The 23005-nt window shown below is 44.0% G+C and overlaps 2 protein-coding genes across 4 annotated transcripts; one reads left to right on the top strand and one right to left on the bottom strand.

The window, feature by feature from the left end:
- Positions 1-1043: 1043 nt before the first annotated feature.
- msrb1a (methionine sulfoxide reductase B1a) lies at positions 1044-4263 on the bottom strand. Of its 2 annotated transcripts, none has more exons than XM_035397750.1 (4): positions 4067-4263; positions 3377-3519; positions 2936-3071; positions 1044-1730 (listed from the first exon to the last, which is right to left on the bottom strand). In XM_035397750.1, exons 1-4 carry the CDS (start codon positions 4119-4121, stop codon positions 1711-1713), a joined length of 354 nt encoding a protein of 117 aa, XP_035253641.1. In that variant the 5' UTR covers positions 4122-4263; the 3' UTR covers positions 1044-1710. The 2 variants fall into 2 exon arrangements, with proteins under 2 accessions (XP_035253641.1, XP_035253642.1); XM_035397751.1 differs by having other exon boundaries at positions 2936-3050; positions 4067-4260.
- A 1614-nt stretch (positions 4264-5877) lies between these two features.
- On the top strand, positions 5878-22890 carry LOC118216507 (testis-expressed protein 2-like). Of its 2 annotated transcripts, XM_035397728.1 has the most exons (12): positions 5881-6600; positions 11445-12690; positions 13432-13644; positions 13953-14256; positions 14702-14943; positions 16449-16607; positions 17939-18038; positions 18393-18525; positions 19037-19174; positions 19857-20060; positions 20433-20553; positions 22276-22890. In XM_035397728.1, the coding sequence occupies exons 2-12, from the start codon at positions 11467-11469 to the stop codon at positions 22426-22428; spliced, it is 2991 nt and encodes a 996-aa protein (XP_035253619.1). In that variant the 5' UTR covers positions 5881-6600; positions 11445-11466; the 3' UTR covers positions 22429-22890. The 2 variants fall into 2 exon arrangements, with proteins under 2 accessions (XP_035253620.1, XP_035253619.1); XM_035397729.1 differs by lacking the exons at positions 19857-20060; positions 20433-20553; positions 22276-22890 and adding an exon at positions 19279-19706 and having other exon boundaries at positions 5878-6600; positions 19037-19205.
- Positions 22891-23005: the final 115 nt, after the last annotated feature.

Genomic DNA, 23005 nt, shown 5'->3' with positions numbered 1-23005 from the left:
AGAAGGAAATGGTCAGGCCATAGCCATACAACACCAGCGAAAGGTATCATTTGTCACTAGAATTAACATGTGTACGTGAAAATGGAGAGGATTAAAAAAAATTTTTTTTTTTTTTTTTTTGGGGGGGGGGGGGGGGGTATAGGATAGATGTGCAAGAGGGGAAGGAGAGTAAGGGTGGAGAAGTGGTGGCCATTATGATAAACTGCCGCCCCAACTGGACAGGGATTGACAGTCAACGTGTTCTCACCAATTTTTTTCCTGGCTGAAAATGTTTTAAATTGTGCAGTATTGAATTTGGGTTGAGCATTCAACTGTAGTGTGATACCTGGTACCACTCCTGCTTAATATTTGTTGACTGGCTTAAAAAGGTCTGAACGCTGTGAACTATATCTGAGGCATTACGTGTCTGATTTAACACTTCATAGCACCGAGCTGCAGTTCTGTCATTCACGCATTAGAGTTTTGACACTTTGTAGATTTTTTTCCCATCTCCATTGACACAGCATAGTTATGTCATGTTTCAAAAGGCCACTACCATACTCCATATATTAAATGTATTCCTAAACTAAACTTGCCAGTGAGCTGCAGTTCTTTAAGATTCAAATAATGCTAGGACTGTAGACCAGGGGTGTCATACTCCTGCACAGGAGAGCCACAATATCAGCTGGTACTTGTAGCTTCCTGTCAATCAGTAGCCAAGAAGGTGGGTGGACTCTTGGCAATCAATGACTTAATGTAATCAGTTGTGCTGAAACTTACTGAAAACCAGCAGACCCTGCAGCCCTCCAGGATTCCGAGTTTTACATCCCTGCTGTAGACACAGTCAACAAGTCACACGGACTGTCGACACTTGTACAAGACTGCCATGTACAGGTGAAAACAGCAGACTACATGCTTTCAATTCATTTGCAGACTTCAGACCTGCAAGTTTTCTTATCCAACTTCAGTTGACAAGAAATTAGCATGTCAATCCTGGACACTGTTATAAACAGTGCTTACCCCTATTTTTCAACCTTCTGAATAATACAATGTACAAAAGCAGCACTGATTGATTGATAATTTAATTTACAAAATGGCTTCTTCCAGTACAGTTAATGTATTTAAACAGACAGAATTTACATTTCTTGTGAAAACATTATATTAAATAACTAAAAATAGGCTTTGGTTAAGCACTCAAAGGACCATTACGTATTCCGCATCTACCTTGCCTTGGCTTGAGTGTACTAATATATAATATCCAATGGCCAAATCACCACACAAAGTGACTGATACTCAAGTGACCAGCATATTCAGCCACAGCTCAATAATAGTGAGTGTAAAAGTGTAAATGCAACCCCACTCATAATTACCTTAATTAAAATTATCTTTATTGCTTAATTTGTGTAAGAGAAAGAAATAAAGAAATCAGACCCCTTTTAATCATTTTGTTTGGTTTCAATGATACAGAATATAAGCCAATAATTAACCTGAGCGTTGAGCACAGCGCCAGACGCAGCGTGTGTGTTTATAGGTGCACGCGCGTTTGCTGTGTGAAAATAAAAGCGGCTCTGCCCTGATACAGCCCGGTTTCCTGGCGGGAGCGTGTTGAACATCCGTGCCGTGGACGCCCAATTCCAGGGCTTTCTCCAGATCACATCATTAAGCTCCCCGCCTGTCACCGGGCAACACATTCCTTCCGCACGCCGACCGTCCTGGGGAGACCGTCTCGCTTTACTGTCCGTCCACTTTGTCTGGACACACAAAACAAAACGCAGAGAGCACTGGTGGAGTTAAAGGAGGTGCCTACTACTTACAGTTGCGCATTAGTAATGGTCGTCAATGGTTAGGGATAGGCAAGTGAGATTTCATCAACCCAAACCTAAAGTTGACCATTAGTCCCATTTAAATTTTTAACCAATGGAAAATTCTTTTGGAAGCATATGACAGCCCCTCCCATTTGAGGCTTCATGAAACCTCACTCTGCTATCAGTGATAACAGTCATTCATCTGTTGACCCATGAGACTAATAACCCCCCCCCTTTATTAATATAGAATTTTTTTATATTCCTGCATGACATCCTGTTACTTGTCTTTGTACCAAGTATATAGTATACATTGAAATGGGAATGCACAGCACCAGTCTTGAATTAAAATGCTGAGGAAAACCCCAGTTTCCCACCAAAAATAGTTCATTTCAACAAACAACAGTGCCAACATTTGGAACCATTTTTTGTTCATGTGAGACTATTCTCAGTACAAGTCGGGGCTCCAGTTTGTCTAAGTGAAGTATTCTGGGCAGGAAACCAATTTTCCCCTGGGGTTTTACTTTGTAAGGTGCTGAATCAGTGCCTGTCCAATTACATTACATCAGTGGTTCCCAAACCTCTCCTCAGGTACCTCCGGCCAGATCCAGGCATACGATGCGTTCCATCAGAAGCACACCTGATACAACTAATCAAGGGCTTAATTAGTTGTAACAGGTGTGCTTGAGGTGGAACACATCAAATACTTGGATCCGGCAGGCGGTACCCAAGGAGAGCCCTGGGATCCACTACATCACAATGTGTTCATTTAGCAGACACTTGTCAAGAGCAACTTACAACGTAAGAGAAACAACCGCGCGTTCGCCTGTTTTGCATCTCAGCAACAGTGCCATGCCTGGCTAACTACATTCTCAGGCTAAGGGAGAATCGATGCAACATTGCTGCAAGCAATATGTTATTGCATGTCTCTGTCCATGTCTACTTTAACCTGCCTTGAGGACATGCCTGTTTAGTTTTCACTATCAGGGTGAAAAACACAAAGTTCTAGAATGTTGTGTTTTTTAAGACTGAATGTTCTGGAACATTTGTTTTTTCAAACATAAAATTGTACAGTGTTGTATTTTTGTTTTAGATGGAAGACTCCACAAAGTTTCCTGTACACACGATGTAGCACAGCCTGCTACAGGCCTCACCTTTAGGGATGAACTTCAGCGAGCTGCTGAATATTCAGAAGCGGGACATTCCTCTCTTCGGCCCATCATTTAGGAACTCATGGCCAAGTCCATTCCCACACTTGCCACAGGACACCTGTAACTCAGCACACCTAGGCTACAGCTAAACTGAGAACACTGCATACTTAAAACACAACACAGTGCATCGGAAACACAGCCATACCCATATCATCTTAAATGTACACAAAAGCAACAGAGAGAAGAAGCTGTGTACACAACAAACTGGGCTGTTATCCGGGTTTCAGATTCAAAACCCTGGAGTAACACTGACCAATCCAAAGCCTATTTACACGATTCAATCATAGCAGATAGGTTATGTACTGCAACCAGGAAAAGTCCATTATCAATTTCTGTTAAAGTGAACACCAGTGAGGAAATCAAGATTCGGGTTTGAGCGCTCACCTTGTAAGCTCCCCATTTCTCCTCTTTTTTGGACACGCTGTCCTCACGGATGGTCTCGGAGAAGGCCGGCCACGGGGTAGAGTGCTCGAATTTGGACCTGCTACTGAACAGCTGGTGTCCACATTTCGAACACACATACATACCTTTGGAAGACGTACAATACATACTGTAGCTGACCAAAATGGAAATGAGCTAACACTAAAAAGTCACCAGCAAGCTCGCTAGTTTATTTAGCTAGCTCACTGCTGTCAACTCTATCCACAGTAGGCTAAACACTACTATACTAGCTAGCGGGGAAGTTAGCTAACTAGCAGTTATAGTAGTTCTTCTATACAATATATTAATATATTGCACCTAACGTCAGTCAGCAGTACATAACTTGCTAGCGTACTTAATATTAATTTTAAAACGATTTAAAGCCAGGACCATAGACTGTATAAAAAATATAGGACATGTAAAATGTATTAGGATCGGATCCACTCAAATTTGACTTTTTTAAAAGCCCTTTTCAAACTATTTATTAACGTTAGCAAGCTACGTGGAAAAACAACAACACAGAAGTGGCATTCCTTGTTTGCGTTAGTCTAAGAAAGTTAGTTTCATAACTTACACCACTCAACAATTCAGAGTATTTTTAGATTGTTACCTAAGCTGGCTGGTAGTTAACCAAGGAAGTTAAAGTCCACTTACCGGGTTTAAAGTGGTCTTTAAAAACTTCGCCTCCTTTAAATGAACAAAATGACATTTTGAGAAAAGCCGTCTGTTTTCAAGATCGCTACAACGATAAAATAACTTTACTGTTAAGTTACTGTAAGCCAACCTCCAGAGCCTCAGTTCACTGACAGCAGACTATGCCTCAAGTCACGTATCATTCTGCCTCGGCGGGCCACGCCTCTCCGAAAACCTGGTTAAAATTCGTGCCACAAGATGGCAGTGTATCCAACAATTTCTGCTGCCACTTGCTGAAATTTTTCTAAATCTAAATTATTGCTAATAATAATAATAGTTCTGCAGGATTATTTTCTCCCTGAATGAGCCGTCAGGGAGCCACCAGAATATTTTGCTTATAGTTACATATTCCGTAAATGACATATTCTTAATTTGCAAATATAATAAAGATGGTTAGGTTTTAAGATTACTTCAGTATGACATAGTCACATTTCTAAATGAGACAATTGCTGTCTGGCACCCTTTATTATTATTATTATTATTGTTGTTGTTGTTTGTTCTTACCTTTATTCAGACAGGGGAAAGCTGAGGTGGATACAGATAAAGAGTGGATCACAGAAAAGACCTCGGCCAGAAATCAAACCGCTAGCAGTATGGAACATGAAAATATGGATAGAGATTGTGCCACACAGTCCCACCAGACGCTATTTTTTCTTTTTTACCTTTAGAGTATCTCCACTTATGATATAATGCTTTCCATTTCTGTGCACTGAGTGTCTCATACCATACTACAAATGTCAGGGGATCAGGATTATAATGTCTGCCTAATAATAATTACTATTATCACAAGAAAGGAAGAAGTAAAACAAGAAGAAGTTGTGGCTATGACTAAAACTGCTGCTCATGCAGAGCCAAATTTAGATCCAGTAAAACTGCGCAGCCTGGAGCCCTGGAGGAGCGCCATGCTAATATGCTGCTGCGTTTTGAGACTGTGTAGTGCGCTGGGCTGTGCTTTACTTCACCACTCAGGAGAAAGGGTCAACAGTGCAGCACGAATGGGCACTGAGTCTCCTTGCAAAACCTTGCACATCTCTTAGTATGAGTATCGTAAAACAGAAGCAAAGCTACAACCACAATGGAATTCTTTCTCAGCATAATTCTGGGTGTTAAATTACCATATGTACTCTTTTAGTTAAAGGTACGATATCTGCCTTGATTTTGCACTAAGCATTTTGCTTAAAAGGACTATGTTTTATTGGCTATTTTGTGCAATAGCCTATGCCAATGTGCAGTTGTGATCTCACCAGTGGTAACAAGATAACATTCAAATTCACTAAAACCTTAAAAAACAGAAATCAGTTACTTTACTTAAATATTCGTTTAAGTCTTAGAAGTCCAACTTTATTATATCTATTACATGTATGCCTGTTATTTATTTTTTACATGGACAGAAATGTTTAAGTAAATGTGGTTTAGATACATACAGAGCACTTAGTAACCCTTGATTATATATATATATATATATATATATAATTTGTACTGTTGAGTGATGATCATTTTAATTAATTTTCCATTCAAATCATGACAGCCGAGACAGAACTGCAAAAAATACACCAAATTCTCTCAGAGACTGACGCATCATATAGGGCGCTTTTTGTGATTTACAACATGAAATAGGCTAGTTCTTTACGATAAACATATAGTATTCCAAAAATGAAAACCACGAATAAGAAATAGGAACAATAAAATGTAGAAAACAATTCTATTATTTTTGCTTTTAATAATTTGAGTAATTATTTTAGGAATTTTAGGTTAAATTATATAACCTCTCGTAGATTGCTCTGCCTAGAGGACCACGACAAAGTAGGTGCCGGTTTATCAAAGACAGCACTTGTACGCGTTATGTACAGTGTACTGTAGATAAACTGTACGGTCGTATTTTAGCGGACGGGTAAGGTAAGAGGGGAGGCTGAGCGCGTGACGATTTTTTCGAGTGACCAAAAGGTGAAGGCAGCCACTATCATCGCATAATCTGGATTAGAGCGCGTCGCAGCAGCCATGTCTTTAATAATAAGATTAAGGTGTCCGCAGCTAGCGCGAGGGAGGGAGGCGGTGATATGCATTAGCGATGTTGCGGTACAGTACGACGAGTGTGTATAGACCTGCGTTTTGTGTAGCGGGCTTTTGAATTAAGTACAGGACGTCGATTTTAAAGTCTGCACGCCACGTTGTAGTAGGACACACTCAGGTAGTTGCGGTCGCCGTTTTTAGTTTTTCGCGTCTTGTTAAATAGCTGTCGTTCGAGGTTAAAAGTTAAAACCTGCGGCTCTTCTCTGATGCAGTCGGTCCTCGGCGTTTGTCACTTTGCCCCGCACCAACTGGAATGCGCTGATTTGCCGTACTGTGCTGCATAACGTGGCTCCAACCCGACGGATTTGGATACAAACCATCGCCATTAGTCACGTTGGAGACCGACAACGCGCGGGACTGCAACGATGAAGCCGGGCCATGTAATGTAGCCTAAATAAAATGGGAAAGAGCTGATGCGCATTCAGGTGAGTTTGGGTCGTGTGCTATGCAAGTGGAGGTGCTCCTAGGTGGTATAGGTTGTGGGCAGAGGGCTCTCGTGAAAAAGGAAACAAGAGGCACCTTGGATGTTTATAGTTTGTGTGTATAGGCACATTCATTGAATTGTGAAAAATTTCAAACTATCTAAAGACAGGTAAAGACAAGTTTCATTGTTTATACTGATGACATAGCTGCATTTTTTCTTGCATGTCTCCTCACGTGTGAATTGCCCCGTAAGGTATATGTTTGCAGGTGTGGCTCCAAGCTATGAGAACTTCCAATCTGATTCAGCACCCTAAACAAAATAAGACTGGGACATGTGTCTGTGTGAGAGATTATGGGGTATATTAGGAATGCAATCTTTTTTTCTCCAAAAAAAAAAAAAAAAACTGCTCCAACAAGGAAAAATACATTGGGAAACAAACTCATCTGATGGAAAACTGATTTTACACCCCCCCCTACACACAAGATTGTTCGTCAAGCCTCAAGGACAAGACATCAATCAGGCAACCCCTGCTGGAGCATCGTTAATCTGTTCCAGTCACATCTCACAGCCTGCCTGGACGGCAGAGACTGTTTTTCAAAGTGATTGTGCAGTCCAAGGCAATAAAGAGGGCAGTCAGTCAGGTGTGGTGTACAGAACGAAACGCTCTGATCTCCATGATCTGCTCTGAGTGTACTCACCTGTTTCCTGTGAACCAGCTTGAGCTCAGATCTGTATTCTGGCCCAGGTCTCTGATTACAGATTTCTTATTTTTCCCCACTTTGTGGCTCAGGGTCATGGCTGTTACATGAATTTTCTGTCAGAAGAAGACAGCCACTTTTCAAGTGAGGGAGTGGGGAAATGAGTCAGCAATGTACGGCATATAAAAGAAACCACTGCAGAGTGTGGAAATTTGCCTTTGGCTTCACAATGTTAGGAAAAAGTCAACATTTCATCCAAGAAGTATAACAAAACATCTGTAGATATCTACCTGTGATCGAGAGCACCGTAAATCCTGAAGTCATCATGTCTCATATGGTTTGAAGTATCGCCTTGGTCTCGGGTGACCTTGGCTGTCATACTGGTGAGGGATCACATTGATGACCCGCTAGCAGTACCTTGGTGTCTCAGTGCCCCAGGGTAGTATATTTCCTGCCTCCTTGGTCTCATTGAAGCACATCCTGATTTGAATGGCTTCTCCCAAAATTAAGGCTGGCCTGGACCATCAGCAGTAGTGCCCGGTACTGTACCACACATCCTGTTAAGTGCCCCAGGCTAAATGGAGCTGAGCCTGACTGTGGCATTTTGCATAAAAAAAGAAATGAGATTTAGTAAAAAGCCCATGCACATGCAAGACACGACTGAGAAAAACAGATTTTACCCATTGCTTTCTTGCCAGGAGAAATTTTCTGACAGAGGGAAGATGCAGCCAAACCTCCGAAGGCTGTCTGTTATCAAAAATGACAATGATCTCAGACGGCTTTTATCGGCTTTCTAACGTAAATGGATGGCTTCTGCACTCAGTCGCTCTGAATCTGTAATAGATTAGAGCAGGGACAGGCCTACTGCAGGCTACGTTTCTTTTGATTCTTGGCTACGTAAGCGTCAGCATACTGACAAAGCCACCGATTGCTTACCAAAATAAATGCGTAAAGCCGTAAACACAAGTCCATTAACGACAGTCGACTCGAAAAATATTTCAGATAATTGTTTAAACTCAGTGCGACGGTTCAGATCCAGTATGTTCTTTTGTAAAGGCCTGCACAAAGATGGAACACTGAGTTACCACTGTTGATTTGCACGTTCTAACTCACCAAAAATGAACTTTGGATAAGAGCTCACCTTTGTTGCAGCCTGGAAATTCCGATTCGCTGTCCACGAAGCAATTGCTGTTGCCGTTGACTGTTTGCTGTCAGTCTGTTTGGAGCCTTTACTCGGGCGTTCTGTCTACGGCGTGTGAAAAAAAACCCGGAAATTATCGTTTTTCCTTATTTTTGGTTTTCTACTCTTTTGGTTGTCAGGAGGAGCTCTCGTTGCCGTGTTCCTGTATTACTATGTGTTCGTTAGTCTATTCTTTTTTTTAAATATCAAATTTGTTTTTGTTTGTTGCCGCTTGATGACGTTTTCGAGCTGTAAGCAGGCCGCACACAAATGGGCTAAAGCTTGTTGCAAATCATGCGTTGCTAGCTACACAGTGAAATATCCAGTGTTAGTTCAACAGAGTAGCCTACACAAGAGTGCAATGGGGACCTTATAGGCCTGGTTGATTTAATACCGAACATTTTACTGTGTATTCACCTTTTACGTTACATATTTATACTATATATTATTGCCTATCTCAGCACGTTAACATGTTATTAAACATATCTATATATTAGTTCTTTATATGTGCCCCTCGGTGCGTGTACGTTGCGTTTAAAGGTTCCACAGCAACAGGAACCGTCACTACGACTTGATTATACGCATTACTTTTAGAGCCGTATTGGGCCCAATTCACAGATAATAGACTTTTAGTACGACATATCGCACATGTGGGATCTCACATTTATTTTGCACTGTCTCTATATGTGTGTAGTGCACCTTTGGAGATAGGCTAAGTTCCTGGCTGTGGTGAAGAGTCCGGCAGATTTATTGTTATTTTGGGAAGGTTTAAGGGCGGTGCATGGTAACCCCCATCTGACTGTTCATCACCTGTCTGGTTGATGGGGAACCTGCAGTTTGCCTGTACATGCAGCATCTGCAGCACACTCCTGACAGTAGAGAATGGAATTAGCCACTTCTCACTGCTGCTCTCTTCAGCCCACTGTGCAGCACATTCAGATTTATAATGCAATGAAAGGTGCTCTTTAAATACAAGTTATTAGCTAATGAGTTAGAACGTGCATATCAACAAAACCTGGTGACTCAGTGTTCCATCTTTGTGCAGGCCTTTAAAAAAGAACAGGTTTGCCTTTATTGGATCTTGTGTTCACAGCTTTACGCATTTATTTTGGTTCTATATATATGACTTATTTTTTCAATATTTCTATTGTCCATGTGTGTTTGTATTGACAGATGCTTTCTAAGCTTGGTGTGTTTATGTTTTGACACTCTCTAAGTCAGTTTGAAAGAGGTGTCTTTTGCCGTGTCCGTAGGAGAGTTCCAGGAGATGTGTTTGTTCAAATGCTCTCCCCTTGCTGGTCTGCACATCGTCCTGTCGCTGTGATTGAATTTGCCTCATTGGCGGATTAGTACACATTTTCCAGCTGCATTGTGATCTGTCCATGACTCAGAGGTTACTTGACTTTTAGCAGTTTATTTTTCCCTCTGGAAAAATGATAAGAATTACTCAGGAGACTGAGAAAGAGAGTGAACTCATTTGAATTTTCTTCTTTTGCTGTTTGTACACTCGTGAGTTTAGGATAATTATTGCTGTACTTGTGCCCAATCCTCCCAATTTAGCAGTTGCTAATGCAATTTGCATTTCTGTGCATGACAACTTAGCAGGTCAGTTTGAACAAGAGCAATGACCACATAAATATTATTTGTATTATTATTTTTTAATTTTTTAACATCAACATTTTATAAAATGGGTGAGTCTGGCACTAATGCCTTCAGATGTGACCAGGCCCGGACTTGGATCCCTGCTGCACTTTTTGAGGGGCTCCAGTATATATACAGTATATATAAATGAGGACAGAGAGAAATAGTGAGTTAGGGACGAGAGGAAAGAGACAGGGTGAGTGAGAAAGAGAGAACATCACTGCCCTGCATTGCCTGCAGACAATGCTAAAAGCCGCGGGGAGACGGGATGAATCCATAATCTGAGTTGAGCGAGTTAGTGCCGAGCCCTCGTCCCAAAAAACTGCGAGCGAGGTTTGTGCAGCTGGGCTCCAGCCAAGGTTCGCCATGATAGACATCCTGCTAAAACGGCTGTGATGTAATGTAATGTGCATTCCTCTGAAATATTTCTTTCTGCGGCTAGCATCAAGTGCTAGCGCCCTTAGCTGGTAAAAAGCCAAAGAATTGTTTTGGGCTGCGCATCTAAACTGCACCATGTGGTTTTTTTTTCAGCTCCTATTGTTATCTTTCCCACACAGTAGATGCAGAGGAAGAAAAACATTTATTTATTTATTTATTCATTTATTTTTTCATTTTAACATAAAATACCTATTTACAATTTGTGGTTTGACTGTCAAAAAAATAAGCCCACAGGCAGCAAATGATAATATCATACTTGGGAAATATTTGATGAGAGCTTCACCCTACACAGATACTTCCATAGGCCTGCTCACTGGCTGAATTACCGTCCAGAGGTTTGGCGTTTACAGCTGAGTACATTTGATTAAAGTGCATGCGGCATCCTGCATTTTGGAAGAATCTGCCCCAAAAATATATATTACTCTCTTTCTCTATTTATTGAGGCCTAGAGCTGGCTCTGAACCAGTCTGACGATAAAGACAGAATCCTTTATGTCGTATTATGCAATATCTTGCTGAAAGGCAGGTCGGAGACTCTGCTGGGGCTGGAGTAGGTAGTTGCTCTTCATGTAGTAGTGAGAGCCTGCGGCAAGATGAGCACAGAAAAAAAGCTTTTATAACATAATAGCAAAAACATGACGGTGAAATAGAAGTATCTGGAAGCTTTTTAAAAAGTTTATCTACTAGTAACGCACTTAAAGGTTTAATGCCCGCAAGGCATAGTAGCTTCATTTTTCAGGTAGTTGTGTAATGAGTTGAGGTTTACGGAGAGGGTGAGGGGAAAGTGTGAAATTTCAATATTGATTGAAATGATGCAGTAAAAATAGATAAAATTCCCTATGCACTCAAAGTCTATACTACTGGCTGATGTTCTCCTGCCATTTCACAGGGTTCCTTGAGAAGGTGAAGAGATGTCGGAGGCTGCAGAGAGGGGTCGGGACGATGGCGGCCTGCAGGGCATCGTGAGCCGGCTCACCGGTAGAGGGGGGGCAGGGGAAGATTCTGAGGACAGTGACTGTGTCTTTCTCCCAGACCAGCATGAGGGCATCCCCCTCAGGCCCATCCCGCCCACCTGCCGGGCCCCGCCCTCACCTGTCCTGACCGACCGGTGTGCCTCCGCCCCCGCCTTCCTCTCACCCCACCCCTCCTCGCCCAAACCACTTCTCAGCCTGGTCAAGTCGCTCTCCACAGAGATTGACCCCAAAGAGACCTCCTCATCCCCTTCCCCTTCTTCCTCTCTCCGGCCCAAGCCCCTCCTCAGCCTGGTCAAGTCCCTTTCCTCCGAGATCTCACGGTGCGAGCCCGAGGTGGCTCAGTCCAAGTCCGACTCCAAGCTCAACCTGCACATGTTGAAGCAGCTGACCCAGCCCAGGGCGGAGCCAGAGGGCGGGGACTCAGAAATGGCCCCGCCCACCCCAGCTGATCCCTCCCCCATTGAGCCCGAGCCCAGGGGCGGCGGCTTCTTCAAGGCAGAGCTGGAGGACACACGGCGCAAGTTCTCTGAGGCCATGCAGGAGCCACTGAGCATGCTCAGTAAGATCATACGGGAGGACAGCCCCAAGCAGCAGCAGCTCCACCAGAATCGGGCACCGGGGGCGACTGACGCTGTGGGGGGTGGGGCCAGGGGCAGGGCTGGTTTTGAGGGTGGACCCAAGGACAGTAATGCAGAGGGGTTGGAGATGCAGTGCAGGAGGGCATGGCGGGCCAGGTGTTCTGTGCCCAGTCCCTCCCCCTCCCCTGCCTTGTCCCAGGACAGCAGGTACGAGATCTGCACATACGGTGATGTCATTCAGGTTGTGGAGATTGTGGGTTCCAGGGCTGGAGGGGATGGTGGTGGGGCCCCTCGGCCGGTCCAGGGGCCCCGGGGCCCAGCCCGGCCCTCAATCTCAGGATCAGGTCGGTGGTTGTTCTACGTTTCGGCGCTGGCCTACAGCTTCTTCGTCCTGCCTCTGCCCTCCTACTGGGCAGGCCTCGCTCTGGGGCTGGCTGGAGGATTCATGCTGGGGCTGCTGGTGGTTCTGCTCCTGGCACCCCGTCGCTCCTCTCCACGCCCCCACAGGGACCCCCACTCCCTGCAAGACAGCCTACGAGCTGATGCCCCTGGTGAGGAGCAGAGCCATCCAAAAATCCTGCAGGTGAGTCAGTTACCCTGAGCCTGACACTGAGGTTATCATGTTCCTCAGTCAACATGGAATAGAATAGAATAGAATAGAATAGAATAGAATAGAATAGAATAGAATAAGCTTTACTTTACAAGATACAACAGTGTGTGACCTGTGTAGATTATCACAATCTTTCAATCTTACATAAAAGATTATGAATAAAAAACAATTTCATCTAAGCAAGAGTTCTCAAAACCATCCCCCTCCCCTGCAGTGAGTATTCTGGCTGTCTGTCTGCTGGCTCTCAATGGGGATCAAAGCCCTCATTACTATCACCTGCCAAATGAACAGGTGCTTCAGTCAGGATGAAAGAGATCAGAGAGGCTCTCAGATCACCTGCTGTATTCAGACGTAATTAATGCAGAGATCTCCTAGGCATTGTTCCCTTCTGTTCTCCAGAGGCCATCTTCACCAGAGGTTCACTGCAGTGTGAACCCCCTCCCTGCATCCCCGTCCTGTTAACTGGGTTAAATCCATCCTAATTAATGCTATTATTTTTGGTTGAGCTACAGTGCACGCCCCAACTTCTTCCTCATAATGAGTCTCAACTTGGTTACGGTGACATCACAATTATCACCATGGTTGCCCTTCGTCCACTTCTTCATCGTCATGAGAGTCTCGCCTTGGTGATGGTGACATAATCGTTGCTGTGGTTACTCTTTGTCCATTCCGGGGTAAATAAACGGAGCCCTTTGTTCCACGATTCTTCTGTAGGGCTGGATGAATGAGATGCAGGGGTACAGTCCTGAAACGTACCACCCCTCCCTCACCCACTCCGTCTATGCAACCATGGAGGGGTCTCGTTTGCGGCTAGCCTACCCCCGCACTAACATTTCCCGCCGCGCAAACTTCCACGACCCTACCCCTGACCCCGCCCACAACGCTGTCTTCGTCCGCTCACACCAGTTCCAGCTGGCTGGCAGCAAGGTCAGTGCCCCTTTAATGAACTCGTCTAAAGGAGTGTCAGTGAGATTTGTCTTCATGTCAAGGCATGTGATATAATTCTTGAATTTGTGTGCAGTATTTGTCATTAAATTGGGTTTGCTGGCCAATGGGGAAGGGATATACTGTATAAGGATAAGAAAGTATGCACATTCCACATTTATTCTACATCAGTTATCATTATGTATGTATGTCTGTATGTATGTATGTGTGTGCTGTATATTTTTGGTAGTTGTAAAATATTGAAATATGGAAAAGGTTTTACTTTTGTTGCCCCCCCCCCCCCATTACAGGTGTCCCTGTTGCCCACGGTACTGGCACGAAAGAGGGTGTGGAACAAGAAGTACCCCATCTGTGTGGTGCTGGCTGAGGAGGCGGTGGAGGAGGAGAAGGAGGTGGGGGAGGAGGGCAGAGAGGAGGTGCAGGAAGAGCAGGGGGAGAGGCCGGAGCAGGATGTGGCCCCTGCTGCCAAGTTGGGGGCCCCTGTCACTCTCTTCCTATTTGGCCGAACGGGTCGGGAGAAGGAGGAGTGGTTTCAGCATTTCCTTTCTGCCTCTAAGGCAGCAGACTGTGATCAGGACAGCGGATCTAGATCTGGTGAGGGATCTGGCTGCCCAGGCAAACTCAGTGACCACAGCGTGTGTTTGTGAAGCGTCTTAGAGTGCTGATCTCAGATCAGGTTTTCCATTCCCACACCCAAACTTTATCCATTGTGAGCTAAAAGGAAAAACTGGATCTAGATCAGTGCCTGAGGAATGTCTGGGAATGTCTGGGAAGGGTGACTGTCCATTCCTAAAGCATATTTCAGACACTACCTTGTCCTCAATTTGTGTTGTAATTGTTGACAGAGACATAAAATGTTACTTCTGCAGCTGTAATAAACCTGGTTGCATGCCCTTAGTATTGATAAGTGGATATCTGACTTTAGTGATGCAAACATATGAGACCAGGTTGAACTGTTACACAAGCAGCAGGAAACATGCCTTTTCATAAATCTTACTATGTGTCATGTGAGGAGTGACTTGGCCCCTCCCTCTTGCAGACATGTCAGTGCAGCAGGACTCCACCCACACAGACCAGGCGCAGTGCAGTGGAGGCTCCAGCAGGGGGAGCTCTGAGGACATCCCCTCTCTCCTGCGGCTGAAGGACCTGGCGGGCAGTGTCCGGGAGAAGATCCTGCTGGACTACAGTGCCTACATGGCCCGCTTTGTGGTTTCAGAGGCGGGCAGTGCCCCGCCCAGCCCCTCCCACAGCACTGGCGACAGCCCCACAGCCAAGGAGAAGGTGCCTGGCCATAGTTTGAAAGATTACTAGCTCTGATGCATCTTATTGTTAATAATCTCATGGCTTATTCAACAGGCAGAACATACTGTTACATGTTGCTGTTTGAATGTTCTGTCTATTTGCTAGAAAGTTCACCCAGAAGAGTTTGCTATTTTTGACTCTAGCTGGGAGACATTTTGTAGGCACGTGGTTGGACGAGAACATTGGTTCCACTAGATTAGTGGTGGGGAAAAGCACTGCAGTGAGTTAAAGTGCATCATTGGCCGCACACAGTTACCCTCTAACTTACCCTACCTGCAATGTCCTGCAGTCAGGTGTTCAGTTCAGTCCTGTTTCCATTTTGAGACATCCATGTAAACCTTTTAGCGCTCTTGAATATGCTCCTAAAAAAAGCCAGTGGGTATTTATATTTGTGTGGGCCCACTTAATTACAGCGGAATATTGAACCCGATAAGGGCCTAATTATTCTGCCTGGCTTCATCTGTGTTCATTAGACTCAGTGTAATAATTCCTTCTTTAGAAGAGTGCAGAGCAGGCACATTCAGCATGTGGTGCAGAGGGGCTTCATGTTAATGACCTAATCACTCACACAGTTTGAACAACTACTGCATTTGCACTGATGCCAGGAGCCATCGTTTTCACATAAAGCTGTTAATGTATGGAAAAGCTTTCTAGGGAGAATCGTGTGGTGGTGGAGAACGAGAATGTGTTGTAGTGCTGGGAACTCTAGACATTAAACACTAAATGATGTGGTTTTGTGGCCTGAATGGCCTATTCTCATCCTTTAAAAAGACAAAAACAAAATGGTGCAATTAATTTCAGTAACATTTCAACGATAAAGGGATATTTCACTTTGAAATAACACAAGTAATTTTCTGGAGCTTGCCCCATTGTATTTGCATAGCATGAATACTAGCAATATCAGCTGTCCTTGCTGACTTAGCAACATTGTCGTTCCTCCTAGTTGTCTGGCTCCCAATTTACTCCAATTCATTTTCAGGACAAAATGAATAGTTTTAAAGCACTCACTATCTATGGAGGAGAATAGATCAATAAAAGAGAGTACAAATGTCAGAAGGTCTCTGTTTTTTAAGTATCTGAATTGTTTTCAACATTTTATTGCCTTATGAAAGAAAAATAAGAGCTGGAAAAGTTTTATTATTTTAACTAAGTGATGTATCCTTGCACACAATGACATATTCATATGAGTACCATATTCATATGGGCACATGTTTTAAAATGGCAGGTCCCAAAAATGAATGGGAGTGAATTAGGAGTCAGACAACCGACAGGAATGATGATGCCATTAACAGTCAGCAGGGACAGCTGATGTTGCTTGTATTCACACTATACACATACAGTGGGGTAGGCTCCACAAAATGACTTGTGTCATACCAAAATGAAGTATCCCTTTAAGTGCCTTAATCAGTGTATTCGGAAATGTTCCTGTGTTCTTGCATATAATCACATTCTTCCTGGCCTGTGGGCTACCTTTGCTCCCTCAGTTCTGTGAGCCCATCACTGGTGGCAATGGTGAATCCCAGCCCGCCATTACCCGGGGAATCAATGCACTCATTGGACGGATCTTCTGGGACTTTCTCCGTGAGAAGTACTGGGCCAATCAGGTGGCTCACAAAATCCAGAAAAAGCTGACAAAAATCAGGGTGAGTAGCTGGCTGAAATTAAGAAAGAAAGAAGAGGTATAGAGGAGAGGAGAAGGAGGGATGATGGAGATGGGACTGGGAGAGGTGCTGAAAATAGCTGACAGGACACTGCATGTGGGAAAGATAAAGGCCTACTACCTTTCTACTGGTAGAGACTGGTTTGGACCAGTTTGGAAAGAGTGGGTCTTTTCATGAGAATGCTATTAAACAGGGTTCCTCCACAGTCCGAGAGGGCTGCAGAGTATTCTGGGTTCTGGACCTGCTTGGTTTCGGTTTTATCTTCATAAAAACACTTTTCCCAATAATCTCAAAGTACGATGTGGACCGAGAGCTAATACAGCACACTGTGCATCACTTCAGTGGGTGCTTAAATCATTAGTCCAGACTGTATTGCTGTAACATTCCCATCAACTGCATTATCACAACACACATAAATAAATATTCTTTCATTTACATGAGGTCAGGACATCAGATTGTTTTCATGTGCACTTAAAATAATAATAATAATAATAATAATAATAATAATAATAATGGTCAGAGTTGCTTTCCATATAAAACACGAATAGAAAAGGAACAGTAAAGCAATTTTAAGCGAGAGGCAACTATAAAAAGGCATGACACAGCAGGATGTGGAAAATAACCTTCAGGGTCATAAAAGGGAACGTAATGTAGTAATGGGCAGTAATAGAACGATGATATAGCTAATAAAATAAGGCAGTAATAAAAATTAAAACACAGCTAAAGGCTAAAACATGTATTTCCTTGTTCTTTATCAGAATAAATCGCGGGGGCAGTTCGGGAGGGCAGGCGAGTTGTCATAGACGCTGACTGCAATATCGCTGGATGTCTCGCGCATCAGTGAGCCGCCGAGTCAGCGCGATGCCTCCACTTAACGGAATTTGTTCGCTCTCCCAGCTCCCGTCACATAACTCACCTCAGCAGACTTCTCCCATATCGACTTTTTCGTTCACCTCGTGCTCTTCCAGTGGCGAGAAAAACGATTTTTATTATTTTCCATCTGAGTTACGGAGCAGTGGCATTATTCCCAGTATTGATCTGTTCGTTCTTATTTTTTCATTTAGCCGTGGTAATTTAAATGTCACTTATAATAGAATTAGAGTTAGAATTTGAGGGGTCTTCTTCCTAAATCTTTGGAAAGCACAGCTAATGTCTTGAAAAAAAAAAAAAGGTGAACAAATATGAATTTATACTGTGCTCGATTTTTTGGTACATTTTGTTCTGTTTCCTGTTGTGCTTCAGTCATCAAATGACCAAACTTTCTGTTGTATCATGCCATTTTCAGTTATCATTTCCTGTATGTCCCTTTGCAGTTGCCGTACTTTATGAATGAACTGACCCTGACAGAGCTGGACATGGGTACCTGCATGCCCCAGGTGGTGAGCATGTCCAGACCCTCAGTGGATCACAGAGGTGAGCTTTTGGGTACGGAGGGTGGGGCAGAATGACATCAGAGCCAGCAGGGCAAAAGAGGGCATCGTGACTGTATTAGGCATTTACGGTCTTCACATGAGATCATAAAATTTAATAGTGTTATCCTAATGTAATCTGTGTGTGTATGTGTGTGTGTGTGAGCAGATTTTAAGGCTGAATAGGGCAAAGGATGCACAATGGCCAGTTTCCACATTCCACAAGGCCACTCTGGTTGTGTCTCTCTGCACAGCTCTGTGGTTGGAGAAGGATGTCAGCCAAGCAGGTTCCACCACATTTAAAGACCTCAGCATGACCCCTGTGTGTGTGTGTGTGTGTGTCTCGCTCTCTGTACAGGTCTATGGCTGGAGATGGAGGTGATGTATACCGGCTCTCTGCAAATGACTCTGGAGACCAAGATGAACCTCTGTAAGCTGGGCAAGGAGGGCGGGGCCGAGGCCGACAGCGTGCCGGAGTCTGGCTGCATGAGGTACCAAATACGCCCTCACCTGTGTGCCTCGTTTTAGCCATTTAACTAGTGGTGTGACTCACCATTACTTGCATGACTGTCTAACATTACCTCACTGTACTGATACCTGTCCTGCATGACTACCTGTACAGCTACCTGAACGAATATCTGTATCACTCCCTGTGCCTTTACCTGTAGTGCTAGTGCTGGCTGGTTGTAGTGCTACCCAGACTGCCAATGCTACCTGTATTGCTGCATGTGCTTCACCGTGAATCGTATCTGTACTATACAGTTGTAGCAGGTACAGCTTCCTTTTTACACCCAAGAGATGACATATAGGCATATGAGTTGAGCGGTTTACAGTAGGTTTATAAGTTGAGAGGTTTATAGTAGATGTAATTGGAATGGTGTCTGTAATTCAATACCCCAACCACTATACACACTCAGACTGTACCACAATAATGTGTGTGTGTGTGTGTGTGTACATCTGCATGATGTGTGTGCCTCTGACTCTGTGAATATGCTATGTCAGCTCCAGGCCCAGAGTGTGTGTTCTGGCTGACAGTGATGAAGAGTCCTCGAGTGCTGGCTCCTCTGATGAAGAGGAAGTACCACCTTCTGAGCCTCAGGGGGTTCTGGGAGACAAGGGCACTCCACCAGGTGCTGATGGGTAAGGTTGGACACTGAGCTGTTTCCTGTAGGGATGGTAAATGGTAAATGGACTGCATTTATATAGCGCTTTTATCCAAAGCGCTTTACAATTGATGCCTCTATGGATCCAATGCTTCATATATCAACTTGATGGGTGTCCGGATAGAGGTTGAGAATGAGACAACCCCATCCGGATATTAAAAGGATCAGGGTATCTGTGCTGTTTCAGCAGAATGGAGACTCCCAAGTGCAAAGCTTCAACTGTCCACCTGCAGGTGGGTTGGGGTCAAGAAATGATGTGATTGAGAGGAGGGTCCCGTTGGAAGGACACCTTAAGCCAGTGGATGCAGAGCATCTTGTGCCAGTTATGTAGTTTTGTGGTTCACTGAGTATGTTTAGCAGACTTAGTCACAACAGCGTTCACAGCTAACAAACAATAATTATCAGACAAATGGATGGTTAGAAGTTTTAAGGCAGTGTGTTCAGCACTGGTTCTGGAGAGCAGCAGAATCTCTCCTTGGTTTTTGTTTTCACAATCAATTTAGATTCAAGAAGCTAGTCAAGGTGAGTCAACCGTGTAACAGATTGCTTTCATTGATCAATAAGGGGCTGATTAAAATCAGCAGACCCTACAGTTTTTCAGGGCCAGGGTTGAGAACTACGGGATTCAGCCATTTTTCTGTTTCCTTGCCCAATCACAGTGGCTGCAGCACCAGCAGGAAGATTCTGAAGTTTGTGGACAAAATTGCCAAGTCCAAATACTTCCAAAAGGCCACCGAGAATGAGTACATCAAAAAGAAGATTGAGGAGGTGTCCAACACACCACTTCTTCTGACTGTCGAAGTGCAGGAGCTCTCTGGAACTCTGGCTGTCAATATCCCACCGCCCCCTACTGACAGAATATGGTAAGGCACCTGTCCAACTGAAAGTAATACGAGTTTTACTATATTTACTGTACTATACAAGTCAGTCTATATAAGTATATGTATATGTTTATCCCTGACCTAAACACATTGATGGAAGTCTAAGTGTGAGGTGCAGTAAACAGGCCGATCTCTGTGCTGGGAGACAGTAGATCAGTTGGCAAACATGTAGTGATCTTATAAGCACCACTGATTTTGCATGGATGTTCTTCGGTTAGATATACAACATAAGAGTTTGACTTCTTTCAACATTGAACAATGTCGTATAACTGCTGCATTCTCGTACGTATCTGTGTATGTGTGCATGCTGCTGTGTCTGTCTGTGTTTATGCGTACATGTACGTACCTGTACAGGTACAGTTTCTGTGTTCCACCGCGATTGGACCTGAGAGTGAGGCCCATGCTGGGCGAGAGGGAGGTGACCTTCAGCCACGTCACCGAGTGGATCGAGAAGAAGCTGCAGCGCGAGTTCCAGGTGTTCACACTAAGAGTCCCCTCACACAGCACATCAGGATAACTCTTCTTTTGAAGGCTCAACCTGGCCCACTCACCCTTTGTCCTTGAAGACCGGCCAGCCACTCACCTTACTTAAATAATCACTATACCAATTTAGCTTCCCTGCCTGGTTCTAGGAGCGTTAGGGGTTTAAGGATCCACCGGATTAAAGCTCTTCAGGGATTGGATACTAGTAGCCCTGACCTAGATATCCCACACCTGAGAGCTTGATAACATGCAGTCTGTCAGATCCTCACAGAGGTGGGCTTGAGCTACAGGAACAGCATACTGTACTCACACAAAACATTGGGACAGTGGAGAGGTTGTACACTGCTTTACATTACAGGGCAGGGCTCCCCAACCCTGATCATGGAGTGCTATAGGGTCTGCTGGTTTATATTGTTACTCAGCACTTAAATCATCAATCAAAAGCAGTTGAGTATGCAGTTAACTTATTTTAACCCACCTAACTTATTTTAACCCACAAGGGTGGATTAAAATAAGTTAACTGCAGTTGAGTATGCAGTGAACTTATTTTAACCCACCTGTGTTTTTGGGATTTCATTTACTAAATATTTTAATGTAGAAATAAGAACTAGCAGGCCCAGTGGCCTTCCAGAACCAGGACCTGTGGGCCCTTATGTGGACCAACTCTGCATCATATTACCCTTTACTGTTCATAATACATCATCATAAACCATTTTAACAGCATATCCGAGTGGTTTGGCTGCAGATTGTTAGATTATTATTAGTATTATTAGCATTTCCATGTACTGTATGTCATGGAGACCATTATGAAGTGCTTTCTGTGGTCTGAAACTCTATATTGTGCCTCTGTGTTTTTATGAGACAGTGGGATAATGCTTCTGTTGATTGGCCTCTGAGTGGTCTGTGGAGTGATGGCCTCTTGCCTGAGCCACCCACAGTAAATGTAGCTCATGAAATCCACTTAAGCCTCTGGAGCTGGTGGTGAGTCGGGCTTTACCCTGTTCAGTCGTGTACTGTGGGTACTCAGCTGGAGTGCCGTGAATAAGTATTTACTATATCCTTCCTGATTTCCTCTATTATTGCACGTTGTGTCTCACTGAATGGTTTCAGATCATTGAACAAAATGTAATATCAGACAAAGGGAACCAGAATAAACACAAAACACATTTATAAAATTATTATTTCATTTAATTAATGAAAGTTATCAAACACTCATGTGGAAAAGTAATTGCTCCCTTAAACTTAACTGGTTGCACCACTGATAGCAGCAATAACTGCAACCAAGCGCTTTCTGTAATAATTTGATATCAGTCTTTCACATCGCTGTGGAGGAATTTTAGCCCACTCTTTTTTTCCAGACAAATTGGTGGGTAGGTAACTGTTTTCATTCAATAAATCAAATGAAACATATTTTTTAAATTGAGTTTGCCCAGGTTCCCTTTGTTTGATATTACATTTAGTCAAAAGATCTGAAACCAATCAGTATGTCAAATATACAATAAGAGGAAATCAGGAAGGGGCAAATAATTCAGTATAATGATGTGAAAAATTCACATTGATGATGGTTGGGGTGATCTTCCACCAATCCCTGGAAAGGGCTTTGAGATAGTTCAAAGCACTACATACAGGCTTTAATCTACACTAGATATATCACTGGCTCATTTGATTGGTTAATTGCCTGCTCGGCTGTGTTCCTGTTTTTTTTCTGTTGCAGAAAGTACTTGTGATGCCGAACATGGACGACATTTACCTGCCGCTCATGCACTCTGGGCTGGACAGTCCTCCGACCTCCCAGCATTCCCCTGCCTCCTGCTCGCGGGAGTCCTCCGTGGACGTGGCAGAGAAGGAGGAGGTGGTATCGGAGTAGAGGCACGCCTGGGTGGAGACGTGTTGAAAACGTATCCCTGCGCTTCGGATTGGCCCGGAGCGGCTCGTAACAGGGAGGAGAACTGGTGCCTGCTGATCGCTGAACCCACAGGTCTTATGAGTGACGGACAGCAGCCTGATGATTGGGCAGGCCTGTTTTTTAGGCGCTGGTGGACAACAGCACCCTCTGGAGCCTGGTGCTGGGATGGCATGCATTTCCACTCAGTTGAGCCTGCAGTGCAGGGGCGTTAGACTAAAGCTCTGGAGGGCTGCAGTGTTTGCAGGTTAGCAGCTAGTTAAGGCCATGAAAACAAAGTTTTGAGCTGTGATAGGCCTCTAAAACGGAGTTACCATGGGTTACCATGGTGCACGGCGTCAGTACAGGAAGGAACCCTGCATCTCCTGCATGTGTGATCCTTCCCTCACATCCTTCTGGAACAGAATAAAGAGTTTCTGTGCAGGAGTCTCGAGGCTCGTTTCCTGTTCAAATGTTCTGCAGTGGAAGTCCCCTGACCTGGGTCGTGTGCATGCATATTTTAATTATGCCAGTCTACGTGTGCTTGAGTGCCTTTCTCTGT

The sequence above is a fragment of the Anguilla anguilla genome, chromosome 17 (genome assembly GCF_013347855.1).
Source record: "Anguilla anguilla isolate fAngAng1 chromosome 17, fAngAng1.pri, whole genome shotgun sequence".
Taxonomy (NCBI): Eukaryota; Metazoa; Chordata; class Actinopteri; order Anguilliformes; family Anguillidae; genus Anguilla; species Anguilla anguilla.
The sequence above is the reverse complement of the archived record's forward strand: the minus strand, read 5'-3'. Positions and strand labels throughout refer to the sequence as shown.

Coding starts and splice junctions, on each gene's coding strand:
- LOC118216507 (XM_035397728.1), top strand. CDS start 11,467: ATGTCGGAGGCTGCAGAGAGGGGTCGGGACGATGGCGGCCTGCAGGGC. Junction 18,039..18,392: donor ACCCTCAGTGGATCACAGAG/GTGAGCTTTTGG, acceptor CTCTCTGTACAG/GTCTATGGCTGGAGATGGAG. Junction 20,061..20,432: donor CCCCCTACTGACAGAATATG/GTAAGGCACCTG, acceptor GTACCTGTACAG/GTACAGTTTCTGTGTTCCAC.